This window comes from Strongylocentrotus purpuratus, unplaced genomic scaffold (genome assembly GCF_000002235.5).
Source record: "Strongylocentrotus purpuratus isolate Spur 01 unplaced genomic scaffold, Spur_5.0 spur5_scaffold_13, whole genome shotgun sequence".
In the NCBI taxonomy this organism is placed as follows: domain Eukaryota; kingdom Metazoa; phylum Echinodermata; class Echinoidea; order Camarodonta; family Strongylocentrotidae; genus Strongylocentrotus; species Strongylocentrotus purpuratus.
This window is the reverse complement of record NW_022145598.1, coordinates 5,128,347-5,143,383: the sequence shown is the minus strand read 5'-3', so window position 1 is coordinate 5,143,383 and position 15,037 is coordinate 5,128,347. Positions and strand designations below refer to the sequence as shown.

General features: G+C 37.2%; 1 protein-coding gene across 1 annotated transcript in view; it reads right to left on the bottom strand.

Annotated features, from left to right (window-relative positions):
* Positions 1–1,118: 1,118 nt before the first annotated feature.
* LOC590723 (nucleolar protein 10) overlaps positions 1,119–15,037 on the bottom strand; it is a 34,921-nt gene continuing 21,002 nt past the window's right edge. The window contains exons 14-18 of the mRNA XM_790319.5: positions 14,571–14,654; positions 14,121–14,294; positions 5,539–5,783; positions 3,819–3,915; positions 1,119–3,103 (exon numbers count right to left, since the gene is read on the bottom strand). Coding sequence (XP_795412.4) covers positions 2,984–3,103; positions 3,819–3,915; positions 5,539–5,783; positions 14,121–14,294; positions 14,571–14,654 — 720 coding nt within the window. The 3' untranslated portion in view covers positions 1,119–2,983. The remainder of the gene's footprint in view (positions 3,104–3,818; positions 3,916–5,538; positions 5,784–14,120; positions 14,295–14,570; positions 14,655–15,037) is intronic.

The window sequence follows — 15,037 nt, the reverse complement described above, 5'->3', positions numbered from 1 at the left end:
CCCCCCCCCCCCCCACAAAAAAGGTTTTGCTCATTATTTCGCTGCATTAGCCCTAATATAACAACAAGGTTAAAACCTTTAAAGTAATTTCACTGGTCCTGAGGAGTTTATTGTGAGGTTCCACTGTAACTGTTGTGACAGAGAATATAGGAAAAGAAGGTGAAAGCGGTAGAGAGTGAATGAAGTGAAAGATTTATTTTCAAAAGCCAGAAAAAAGGTGAAGAGTAAAGGAGGGGGTTCCTATCAAGACACTTAGCGTCATTCAACAAATTTCTCATTATCAATACCGTACAAAAGCAAACAGAAAAAGACCCAAAACAAAATACTGTATTTTTGCAGATCAAAAGCTGACAGACAAATTTACCAGTAGTTGAATTCCCATGAAGCCACAACCACTACCAATTACATGTACTTCTCAATATTATCATTCTGTTTTCATGGATAGTGAACTCATTACAGAGTACATGTATCACAATCTCATAAGAATTATTTCAGGAGAGAAAAAAGGAAAATAAACTATAGAAGTGCCCAATCATAATCTGTACGGTCTCAAACTGGGCTGCATAACCCAGTGACTGGGGGCGGGGGAGAATAGCGAGCACTAAATGTGCTCCCAGTAAATTTGGATAAATTTCAAATGGCGCGTACGGCCACACAATGGTAGCTGCGACCATGAAAATCTCAGAATATGTAGTTGTCATATATAATTTCCAAACGGGAATAGCCCATTGGTCGATTTTAGTCAAAAACATTGTCTTATAACTAAATTAATATCTTGACCTTGAGAGGGAGCTATACAACATAAAAACTTATTATTTACAATTTCATCACTTTAGACTCTATTTTAACCGCATCAACGATCATTGAATATTGTAGGATCGCATATGTTCATTTGAACCAAATTCATGACCCATACCAAAAATTTGTATTACCTATAAATTCGCTAATGAGCAATTTGCGAAAAATTAAACCTGTGTAAAACTAAACTGCTTGTACAGTAATCTTATTGAAGGGCTTTGAATTGAATACTGTATACGCCCCCCCCCCCCCCCCTAATTCTGCATGACCCTCAACACTACAGCTACAGTTCAAGAATGATATAACAGATTACAACAAACTTTGTCTTTATACCAGTAGACTTTATTATACATGTATGTCATACAAATTATGTAACCAGTCAAACAGTGACCTGACATTTGCTCCGGCAACAATTACGCTGGGCTTCATTTCATCAAAAGCTAAAGGACAAGGGTTGGGATTGGGTTTCAGGTCAGGGTTAGGTACAGTGTTGGGTCCAGGGTTGAAGTTCAGAATTCAGTTAGTCTAGAAAAATGACTTGAAGCAATTGTCACAGGAGCAAGTGTCATTTCAACCATTCAAATACATGTATATAATTATGAATCCAGTATAGAAAAAATAAAGAAACATCAGAAGTGAAAGGTAATTGGCACTTGTCTTAAAGATTAACAAATGTCTGTACAGTGATAAAATCAAATTAAATTTTTATGCCAAAGAAAAAAGTATTGGTCATATCAAATGAAGAGTAAAAGTGTTCAATATCTTCATGATTTCTTAAAAATCTATTTTTTGGATAACTTTAACAAAAAGAGTACCGGTACCTTCTATAGATCCAATAGAAAACGTGCATTTAAAAGCAGAAAATTATTTCCCTTCATCATAAGTTTTCAAAATTGGCTGGAATGAATGGAAACTCTTACCAGATGACAAATGGACGTAGAGGTCGATTCTAAGTAATTTTCCATTGATTGGAATAAATTTCAGGTTTATTTAAAAAAAGGTGTGTTAGTTACAGACATTCTATATTCAATACTCCTTTGACTCAAGAAAATTAGACAATGTCTATCCAAACATTAAAACAGCTACATGAAAATGACTGTTACTGTATTCCAAGAGGATTCTTCCATATGATTAATAAAAACAAATATGGATACATTGTACACAGAATTTTTGCCCTTTGTAGTTTCTACTCGTACTCGCATGATGTACAATGTTAGGGCTCTGAATCAGAAGTTATTGAGCCAAACCACAACCTGTGTAAAGACTGCCTTTTAAGGGGGTGTAGCATGACGAGACTATGTGTCTTTCCCATGGCCTGACTCGGGGCTAATCGGGTATAATACGATTACGGACGACAAGACCGCAGTATTTATGTGAGTGCAACATACGCAAAACCGAAGCGTGAGGAGAACTTCGGTCTGTTTCGCGAACGCTGGTGTGCACTGACCGTTAATCAAGTCCATTTGTTTATGTTTTCCAAAAGAAGTTGTACATGGCGTCATCCAGTATTTGGCATGCTACATCCCCTTTTAAAGGGTTACTGGAATTTTCAACGAGGTCATGATGGAGTCCAATGGCGTCTCTTCTTAGACAGGTTTCCAGCAGATTAACACAGTTCTATCCTCCCTTAAGGTGTCATATAATCTCTGATGATATCATAATGGAGAGGTGGCCAATTCTCGCTACCACAGCTACATTATTTGGCCATAAATGGCAGCACCGGCCAAGGTTATATTTGGCAATGGCACTTCCGGTTCCCATACAAATACAATCATATGGGTCGAGAACTGGAAAGTCTGATAAAAATTATAATTTGAAACTAATAACAGATTATGATGGTACCTACATAGATCTCATCAAATCATTGGGGGAGTTCATGAGACCTGAACAATAGTATAGTAAAATGAGGAATTAGTTTACACTGCCGGAAGAAACCTTGGCTTATCGTCTGCTCTAGTTTCGTAATCTGATCGTGCTGACCTGCGCAGTTTGGGAGTAAGGTCGCCATCCACTGTCAAACATCGTATATGCTGTAGGGTCAATGAACTGGTCTAGTTTCCTCCTCCTTTGCGTGGTGTCATACAGTCTGCAGTATGATGGAAGTATTCCTGAAAAGTTTCTTTTTCGGCAGGTTGCGAACCTATCAACAAAGTTCTTGCACTTTATGAAGTGTAATTCAATGACATCATGACGTGGTGGTACGATTGTGTTTCTTCTTAGAGAGGTTACCAGCCGACCGACGCAGTTTCCTCCTCTCTTTATGGTGCTCTGCAGCTGCCTCTCGGTTCTTCTGGTTCTTATCGTTCTAAAGACAGTCAGAAATCATGCAGAGGGACTAGTGAGTTTGGAGTGTTAACACAATGAGAAACTTTGCACAAAAACGTGTGAATTTAGCATGAAAATTGGACAGTGTCATCAAATTACTTCTCACTGACATGTGCCAATGGGCATGGAACACAAATTTGTACAGGGAGGCATGCAAACGATTCCACACAATACTACATCATGAAAAGAATCTTTACTTCCATAATAGTCATTTGACAGAAGAAAAATGGGTGGGGGCATTTTGAACAGAACAAACAGAGAGTTCATACCATTCTTTATCGTAAACATTACTTAGTAGTATGTAATGATGAAGATAAGTGTACTTGTAAATTGTAAGAATTTATGTGTATACATGTACCTTGCCCATGATTGTTTTTGTTTTTTCACTGAAATGTAAGAAATAAAATAATATTCAAACAAAAGAAATTTGCAGCGGATTCCAATTAGTGTGGAGGCACAGATCCTGGTCAGTCGTTATATGTAACTGTGTCTGCAAAATTAAACTAGAATAGGCTCTGCTCAACGTTTTCGGAATTGTGATAAAGTGTCAAATTATAGTGCTGATTGCAGACTAGATTCCACTCAAACCTACATTTTATACCTGACTTATTTCCCTTTCAAATGATTTATAGCATTTTCTATTCTTTAATCACACCATTGACTGGTAGAATCTATACAAGTTCTCTTGAGCTTACCTTTACAGATTTGAAGCTGATTTGTTGATTACCCAAAGACGATGACGTTCTCCTCAAAAAGTCAGCTTCTTTTTCTACCCTCTCCGCAAGGCTGGCTCTGTACAGCAAAAGAATGGTAATAATAATTGAAAGTTTAGGGCAAAACACATAGGCATAATTGAATATCTCTATGCGCTTTCATAACAGAATAGAGAAGGAGTGGAAATGGTGCACTGGGTTCATACATGTAATTGTGAGATCTTTCAAAGTGCTAAATAGATATTTTTTCAAATTTCTTCAGATTTGTTTAGATGTTACTGTATTTCTAAGGTATTCCGGTAAGGTATTCCGATAAGTTATTTGGCAAGTTTGACTAAATACATTCAAATCGATCTTTGTATATCTCCACACAATGACCACAAATCAATCCAACTAAAAATTAGTAATTATATAACATCAGTGTGAAGATACAACAAATACACTGTAGTGGTATAACTAATGTGCTTGCTTAAGTCGGGTCAACTGCCCGAGCTGTGATGGCCATCCACACATTCCTGTCCAGCATGGCTGCTTTTATCTCTGACAGTTCAAGTCCCGTATCCTTCTTGAGTAGGTCTGTATAAGTAAGATGAGGTCTTCCAGGTTTCCTCTTCCCGTGTTTAGGCTTCCAGAGTATAAGCTGAGATATTGGTTCATTGATGTTCCTACAGCTGTGTCCTGCAAAACGTAGTCTTCTTTTTTTGATCTTTTCTGATACTTTTGGTAGATCCTTCCCATACAGCTCTTTATTGGTCATATGCTGGTTCCAGTGCACGTTGAATGCTGTCCTAAGAAGTCTGGTGTAGCAACCATCTAATTCTTTTGCCAGCTTTGTTGTAACTGCCCATGCTTCGCAGCCGTATAGAAGCACAGATTCAACTGTAGCAACAAACAAACGTTGTTTGAACTGCCTAGGAAGAGAAGATTTCCAGATTCTTCCAAGCTTGCTACACGCTCTCCATGCTGCTGACTTACGAGCTTTCACATCTTTTTCTGTGCTCACCATCAATAACTAATGTACTATAGCACTTAATCACTTTCAAAATATAGTCTCACATTGTTGTTCTTGTACTATACATGATACATATTCAATGAGAAACCTTTTTCAAGAGAAACCAAAAAAATGTGGTCTTTATGGAGATGTGGTCTTGCTATACAGGTGGTTGATAAAGCAGGTTTGACTGAATATTTTCTCCTCTATGATATTGGCAAAACAACCAATAAGATGAAAAGTGGCCCAGATTAAAAGCTCAAAAACATTTCAAAGGGATAAGACATGATACTGAATTGCAAATACCTCCATGAAATGGTGTAGGATAACAACTTTTTAAATTGTTTATCATATAGATGAATCTACTGACTGAAATTCTTTAACAAAGATCTTGCGGGAAGATATGACTGTTATAAGATCTTTGATGGCTGAATAGACCAATCTTGTATTCATGCATACATGAAAATCGACATGATTTCTATCGTGGTTGTGGTATCCATGGAAACGTAAGCTAAGTCCTCTCAGAAAAAAAGCACCTGCTTGGTGTATGTCATTCACCAAAGGCTTAAGGGCCAGGACATGTAATACAAAACCCCACTGCCAAAAGGATTCCAAGCTGATTCTTTGCCATTCAGTGTAATGTAAATTCTGTTTCAAACTGTTGTTAGTCTGATGTCGGTCTCATCTGCGTGACTGGGGCAAGATACTCACTTCTTTAATCTCTTTAATGCTCCTTCTGTTTTCTTTGCTGCCATGCTGAATTCCTCCCCCGATTTTAGTTCGTAGAACTTTGGTCCTGCTGTTTGGCCATCTCTCTCACGAGCCGCCTCTTTTTTCATCTCCCTCTCTTGGCGGAGAATGAAATGTTGCCTCCTGAGCTCCTCCTGCCAGGAGCGGTCATCCTCGTCAGAGCTGCTGTCTCCATCGCTGCTCGCTCGTCCTTCCATTTCTTCATCCTACAGGAGACAACGAGAATAACCAAAGTTACACTATGAAAAAATGCGATAGTGGGAGCTTAATATTCACAAGAGAAAGGAGAAAAAGGAGAAAGAAAGAGAGAGGGAGGAGGAGACGGAGTTGAGGGGGACTAAGAAAAGAGTCAGCAAATAGATAGGGAGTGTAAGAGTGAAAGAAGAAACTAGATGGACCTTCGACTGCTCGAAGTCTAAAATGATGCCTCTGCCATGGAGCGATTTTACAACCCTACACAGAAGTGATTTTAAAAACCAAGGTTGATTGCAATCCATGAACAAGACAACCCGAAAAACATTATGTCTCCGGCTACTCCGTAATGGAGGCATAAAAAACTAGATGAATCTTCGACTGCGTGCAGTTCAAATTGATGCCTTCGCCAATAGAGCAATTTTAGAAATCAAAACAGTATCAATGTTTAAAATTCAAGTTTGATTGTAATCCATTTACAGGTTCCCAGAATATCGTGATTATTATTCATATACATGTATTACCCTTTGATCTTTGACCTTGTGACCCTAAAATCTAATAATTTCATTGGCTCTGCAAGATATATACATGTCCAGAGTTTGATATTAATCCATCTGTCGGTTCTAATGATAATGCATTCTCAAGCTATTTTTGCATACATAATGAGCCCCATCACCTTTGACCTCATGACCCCAAAATCAAATCAATTCATTGGCTCTGCAAGATACATACATGTCTTGAGATTGATGGTAATCCGTTCATCGGTTCTAATGATAATGCGATCACAAGCTATTTTTCATTTCATAATGAGCCCCATGACCCCATTGGCTCAGAAAGATACGTACATGTCTCGAGTTAGATGGTAATCTGTCCATCGGTTCTGATGATAATGCGATCACAAGCTATTTTTGCATACATAATGAGCCCTGTGACCTTTGATGCCAAAATCTAATCAGTTCATTGGCTTTGCAAGATACATACATGACCCAAGTCTGGCAGGAATCCATCTATCATGTCTTGAGATAACGCAATAACAATAACGGGATGTACACACGTACGTACGGATGGATGGACGAACAACCCCAAAACATAATGCCTCCGGCTACTTCCATTGCAGAGGCATAAAAAGAGGGAAGAGGGTAAAATCATACAAATTATAAAAAAAACTAGAAATTTAATTCGTCATGGGGACGAATTAGGTGGTCTGTCTTCAATTCCTATGTTTATGCTCATCTTTAATTCAATATTTACTATATTGAAAAAGGGAGAAGTTATATAGACATGTAAACAGCGCTCAAAATACACGAGGGCGATGGGCGATTCGCCCCCGTGAGCTCCATAATCGCCCCCGTCAGGTTGCTCACGAGGGCGATTGAAAAATTAAAAATCGCCCCCGTGGAATTATAAATTAAAGATTATCTTTTCTGATATAACTTTAACACAATATTGAGTATCAATTTTCAAACCTTAAACCAATGAATTGGAACTTAGATGGCGCTTTCTCTCCCATCTCTATGAGTATTACCGATAAAAACAACGGAAGCTCGCAGTGCAGCTAGTGCGGCCCTCAGCAGTGGCTATACTGCGCCGGTAGTACCGGTGTGCACGCTGACGCCCAATATCTGCTTGAGCTGGAGACGATCGCGCAAGGACTGAAACATGGAGAAGTTTTTCGTTGTGAAAAGTGTGAATCCTCTGAAATCTGACTATTCTAAAAGGCCAGCAAATAATGTAACTCGACCAGTAAATCAATATTGAGAAGGAGATCACCAAAGATGTTGCAGGGTGTAAAGTTGTGTAATGTTTTATTACACGACTTAACACAACCCGTGTTTAAGTAGTGAACCATTCAATGTTGTGTAAAGTCGTTACACAACGAATTTGCAGTGCACACACATGTAAATCTGAGATTGTTCATTAATATTATGTTATTAAATACAGTTTGCAGAATCATCTGTAAATAACTATGTTAAGCATTTACAGTCTATAAAAAAAAGTTCCATAAATTAATACATCTCTGTGTTTGGATCAAGCAAAACAAATGCGTTTCCGGAAGCGAGAAAAAAAATATGGAAAGAGGGGAAGGTCGAAATCTGTTTACGTGCAATACTTTTACAACTATATTATGTCAAAGTCATGTTAATCCAGATAAGGTTATTCGAGGAATAAACTTTCAGATTCATATTTAAATCCCAATAAATAATATGTAGTCAAAATTAAATATAGTAAGGTACAATCGACATGTCTACGGGTGCTTCCACTAAATGACATGACTTGAAAAAAAAATAGAAAAGCACGCACGTGCAACGAGGACAAAATAAGAATAATGTAACGGACCAGCCCGTTACAGGTAGTTATCTTGCAGAAAACGTAGAGGGCAGTAAGCTTTTGGGGCGTAAGGGCTCAGAGCGCGATTACGGACGCACCATGCGTAAAGCAGCTCTCAGAGCGTCTCAGATCCTATAAATAGCGGTATTGAGCTGAGATATCGTCACTTCGACACTGGCTCTCGTCTTGGTCAGATAGCGAACTCTCCGCTTTCCTCCAGCTGAGCTAAAGTAAGGAAAAGGACTGGAAGCGAGAAATAGAGTTCCTACAAAAGGCAATCCCTGCCTTTACTACTTGTTGAGATTAATATAGGTAATTGGTGTCGGTGTTAACTATGATAACGTGTTGGAGAAGTTGACTTATGTTTGTATTAATAAAGTATACAGTTAAACAATCCATCGTTTCATAACGTGTAATTAGTTGAGTCTCCATAGACTGATGTAATTTCATAGAGAATACACGTCCAGCTATCCAAAACACCTTTCATCTCCACACTCATATACTTTGGGAAAACGGAGCCACGTCAGGGTCTCTAAACTACAAGCCAAATAGAAACCGCTCGCATTATTCAGGATGGCAAATTCTTCGTCAGATGACAGTGATACAGGCAAGGGACAGGCCAGCCCTCCAGCATCCAGGACCCGTTCTAGGATGGAGGGCCGTAACAATAAGATAACAGCCCAGTATATACATCATCCATCTTTCGAAACTAACTTCGAGGGTGGCGCTTATTTTCTCTTTCGATTTATAATTATAGAATTATAATCAGGAAATATAGAAATAAGCTTACCAGTACCATAAGGCTATCCAAAAAATTATATTTTTCAAACAAACTAAAAAATGCTGAAGGTAACATATCATCTACATGGAATGTCATTAAAGAACTGCTTAATAAGAAAAGTCGTACACCTACTCAACAAACCTTTAATATAAATGGTCACAAAGTAGATGAGCCAGATGAAATAGCAAATTTGTTTAATGAATATTTTGTTAACATAGGCCCTGACCAGGCTTCCAAAATCGATAGACATAACCATGACTTTAAGGAATTTCTCCCAGAATCAACTTACCCTTCGCTCTTTTTATATCCGACAGATTTTATTGAAATATTAAGTATTGTTCGCTCATTAAAATCCAGTCATTCTCATAGCTATGATGAAGTTAGCACCCATTTGCTTAAAAAAATTATAGGCAGTATCTTATCACCTCTAGTTCACATTTTCAATCTTTCGATGTCTTCTGGTGTTATTCCAGCCTCTTTAAGACGGCTAAAGTCATACCAATCTATACAAAAAATGACCCCCCTTCTATGTCGAACTATCGACCAATATCCATATTACCAAGTTTCTCTAAAATCCTCGAAAGAATTGTTTACAACAGATTATATAAATTTTTAACTCAAAACGACTCGCTGAACCCAGATCAGTTTAGTTTCAGGAAGTTCCATTCAACTGATTTAGCACTACTCCAACTATTCGATAGAGTATCAAATGCCTTGGCTGATCATAAACATGTCATAGGCATATTCATGGATCTCAGCAAGGCATTTGATACTCTTGATCACACTATATTATTGTATAAATTAAAGCATTACGGTGTACGAGGTAAAGCACTTGATTGGTTCGAAAATTACTTGTCATCAAGAAAACAATATACTTTATTCAATTCAGTTTGTTCTAACGTATCATCTATTAAATGTGGAGTTCCGCAAGGCTCCATACTTGGGCCACTATTATTTTTGATATATGTCAACGATATTTCTAATGTTTCACCAATTCTACAGTATATATTATTTGCCGATGATACAAATGTATTTTATTCACATTCCGATTTAAATTCGATGATCGCAACCATGAACACTGAATTACCTAAGTTATCGAAATGGTTCAAAAGCAACATATTATCATTGAACCTAAAGAAGACCAATTGTATTCACTTTAGAAACTCAAGAAATCACAATATTTATAACTTTGAGCTGCTTGTCGATAATGTTCCAATAGAAAAAAAGTCATCAACGAAATTATTAGGTGTATATATAAATGAAAAATGTAACTGGAATGATCATGTGAATTATATCTCTACCCCTATTTCTCGCAATATTGGTATACTATTTAAGCTAAAATACTTTTTGCCAACACATGTGCTTAGTATGCTATATAATACACTGGTTTTACCATATATTTCTTACTGCAATATCATATGGGCTACTCATAAGTGCAATACTAATCGTATATTACTGTTACAGAAAAAAGCAATTCGAGTTTGTACCGATGCAGGTTATCGCGACCACACTGACCCTTTATTTGCCACATTAAAAACTCTAAAAATAAGTGATATACACTACATGCAAAAATCTGTGTTCATGTTTCGACTTAAATCCGGCAATCTTCCCCCATCACTAGTCATTTTATTCCAACATAATTTTAATTTTGATTCCTACCCAACCAGGCATTCCAATGACTATCACCTATTTAACGCCAAAACAGCCTTAGCTCAAAACTCAATTAGACATTCTGGCCCTGATACCTGGAATGCACTACCCCCTGAAATAAAAACGATGAATACAATGCTATCCTTAAAAGAGCGGTGAAAAAGTTTCTTATTGCTCATTATCTTTAAATCCATCAACAAAATAAATTCTCCTCGTTTACCCATCGTTACAAAACTCGATAATTTTCTGTACTGTTTACTTTTTTGCTTCCATTTATTGAAACGTTGATTATAACCTTCCATGACCTGGTATGAATACACGTATGAATAAAGAGTGGCCTACTTGGGATACTGAATAAACACTGTCTTCTATACAAACATTTCAAGGCTCTGACTAGCAGGCCCAGGTTTAAAACCAGCTGGCTGATCTTACTTTCACATTCTTACTGTCCGAACCTTGAGAGTCTTCTCATTCTATTGTATCCCAAGTTGGCCACTCAGTATTCAAATTTGCATTTCTTTTCTTATTTAAAATCTTTATATATCAATTTGAAATCCAACTACCACATAAGTCTGTGAATATTGATGTGCATCCCCTCTCTCTTTTCTCTTCTTTTTTCTGTCTTTTCCCCCTTTTTACCAATATTTTGTTCCTCCATATTTGTATTATTATGTATCCTTTGAGGGTAGTCATACTATCAAGCTTTGCTTATTTTGTCAACCCTCCTGTTTGATGTTCTCGATTAGTTACACCCAGCCTTACCTTATTCTACATATATTCTTTTGTCATGTGTAAATTTGCAATATTTGTTTGTTATATATTTGTAAAAATGCAAAAGAAAAAGAAAATCAAACAGAAATAAATCAAATCAAATCAAATCAAATCAATAATTAAATAGAAAACAGGATGAGCTCAGAGTTTTTATGTTAACCATTACCATTAAAACCATTTTTTTTCTTCTTCCGCGAAATAAGGGGAGGGGGGGGGGGTCTGGTCTAGGTCTCTACTTTTCTGAAGAGGAGTGTTAATTACACTTGTGTAATAAGATTGACAAGGTCTTCATGTCTTTTGTCCTTTCTGCTATTTATTCTGAATAGTGTAGTTGTGTTTTGTGGCCAAGTTTCTATTTCGACATCACCCCCGCGTGAGAACAGTGAAGATATATATTTTCGAGCTCAAGTACTTCCTTATTTCAGCTTTTAATCAACTACAAAGGCGATATGGGCGCGACAAAAAAAATTAACAAAATAGGCTAAAGTTCAGTCGATTGCAACGGTTTTTCACTCTGGCATTCACGAGTGTTCATAAAATTATATAATACTTGTATATGTTTAAGAGAACTAGTCCTAACGAACAAAGGAAACTCCAATTTGACTATACTACATTGCGACGATCATATCCGCTATACAGATTGAGTAATACGTATGTATACGGGCTTGGACCAGAAATTTCGTACAAAGGGAAAAGATCTGACCATTAGCTGCATGTTATAACTTGTAAAGTTGTAAGAGAAATAATGCCGACTATTAATGATAATGATGAAATAGCAAATAATTTAGGAGTTTCATGGGTACCACCAATTCAATGGAAAAAGAGCCCCCGTCTGTACTAAAAAAGCCCCCGTGAGAAGGCTCACGGGGGCGCTTTTTATTTTGGAAGAGCCCCCGTGGACAAAAAATTAATTTGAGCCCTGCATGTAAACAATGATGATCATGATGATGATCATGATGATGATGATCATCATCATCAACAGACCATGATGACATCTGATTGAAAAAATGAGGGGACATTTAGATAGCATATAGTCTCAGCTACAACATACTCAAAAATCAACAAAAATTAAGCTGAAATAACGGCGATATTGCTCGCAAAAGACATGAATGTAGAATCCAGATTTGAGAAAAAGTCATCTCCCATAAGGATTACACGCAAAAAGTAATGGATCAAGTGATAATAGGGTAATAATAAAGTAAATATGGTTGTTTATTACATTATTTGCGATTGTACGTGTTTTAATATTCAAAGGAGATGGTAGAGTGAAAGGTCAAAAACAAAAAAAGTGAAGAAAAAAAATTGTTGGAGACGCCCGGACTCGAACCAGGGACCTCGAGGTCGGAAGTCAAGTGCGTTACCGATATACCAAAACATTTCCCATAGAGATTACACGTAAACGGAAAATAGAATATTCAAATCCCACTTTGTAAGTGAAATATGAGCATGATCCCGGCATCTGATCGAAAAATAAAAGGCACACATGTGATAGCTTATTGTCTCAGCTACAACATACTCAAAGCTCAGCGTAAATAAAGATAAAACGACGGAGATATTGCTCGCCAAAGACGAGAATGTAAAATCCAGTTTTGAGAAAAAGTCATATCCCATAGAGAATACACGCAAAATGTGAAAAATTGACATGCCACCTTTAATCGCAAGAATACGCCATGATACCTTTGTCAAAATGAAATAATGTGGTGACTGCATTTGTAGCGAATTGTCTCAGCTAGATCATATCAAAATTTGGAAGAAAATCGATCAATATTTACAGAGATACAGTCAATTTTCCAGAAATATGCTGACGTCATAATATGCAAATTGAAATTTTGAGTTGGGAGGCCATTATGATGACGTCATGAGTTAATTGAGGGTCAAATGAGACATGAAATCATATCTCCAATTCATACTCTATCAAAATATGGAAAAAAAATTGGGTTCATCTTCCATCCTAAAGCGCTACAATGGATTTTGTATAGGCATGTTTTTGCCCATGTATGCTATGTATTACAAGAGCTCGCACGCACGGACATTATCTTAAACGGACGCTCATTCCGTTAATGGGCAGAATAAGGTGAACAAGGTATCAAAATGCTTGGAAAAATGTGCTAAATATGATGACAGAGAAAATTTTGCGATTTTATGTTGGCAAATACCATTACGCGCGTGCGAGCTTTTTTTACGAAACGCTTAAAATGGCCTGAAACGTATGCAAAATTAATTTTAAATGATTTGGAGCATTTTAATTTTTTGCGCGCGCGCTGACGCGCGGACGTACGCGTGCGCGCGCGTTTTTTGACCTGAAATTGACCGGACGGATATTGACCTTAATCATGATAAATATGAATGAGAAATGCTTTTCCGTTAAGAAGATATGATCATGAGTAAAAAGTACCCCAAAAACACAAAATGGCGCCTCGATGACGTCATGAAAATTTGATGACCTTGAAAATGTTGAAACTGTCACGTCTCATGACAAAGACCTATGACTTTGCCGAAATTGAAGGAAATTGATTGAACCGATCTTGAGTTATCTTGTAAACAAAAAAGGGGTAAAATAAATAAAAATAAAGAAATAATAAAAATAATAAAGAAAGAAAATTCTGACGAAAACAATAGGTGATCTGTCGAAAACGACAGACCACCTAAATAGAAGCCAGAGAGAGAGAGAGAGAGAGAGAGGGATGAAGAGACAATAAGGAGTGTCAAGCAAAGACCTTATGATGTCTCACAAAACCAGCCTTTCTGGGGTTAAGAAAGGAAATGAAAGCCACAATACGGATGAGGAGGTATGGAGAGGGGGGGGGGGGGGGGCACAAACCTGTGGGTCTAGTTCCTCAAACTGTTCCACGATGGCCGGCTTCTCTTTCTTCTTGGACTGTTTGTTAACCAGGGGCTGTACCAGCCTGAATTCTTCACTCTCCTGATCAACTTGGAAGTCTGGGTTCTTGAAGAGAGCTGAGAAACGATCATCAGACAAGATGTTTGCTGCCCCCTACATAAACACAAAAATAATGAAAAAGTGATGATCAAAATAATACAATCAATCTACACCTGATTTAATCCCTTCACACTGATCACCAACTTTGAATAGTGCTGAGAAACAATCATCAAACAACTTATTTCCTGTTTAGACTTAAACAACAAAGACTTTTAAAATTACCAATGTTCAGGCAACCTCCATGTCATATTTGCGTAACTCCTACCTATGGTGTGGGAGGATTGTTACCAGAGCATATGTGTCTTAGAATCAGAGATTTGTTTACTGTACCTCTTTCTTTGCCTTCTTTGCTTTCTCTGACAGTTGTTCATCTTGGAGTTTCTCTGCCAGGGCTGCGTTGACTGACGGCAGTTTCTGAAATGAAAACATGATATCATTATTCAATGGAGATTACATGCACATTGTTTGAAATGGACATAACTGGGACAAACACACTGTACACGGTATGATACAAATTATAAACTTTCAAGTCACACGACTGTCAATAACACATATTATGCATGATACAGGTTTTTTTAAAGGTCACTAAAACCAATCTGGAATCGTCCAGATGGCAATTCTTATGTTTTTAGTTTTTTTTAATTTTCTACATATCTTTTGAAACTTTTCAGCACTAAACCAGACTCAGATCCTATGCCATTTAAACAGGATTATGTTAATAAAATTTAAAAAATATATTTTTTTGGATCAAGAACATCAGAGGTTCTTGTTTGTAATAAAATATTGGATTATTTTTT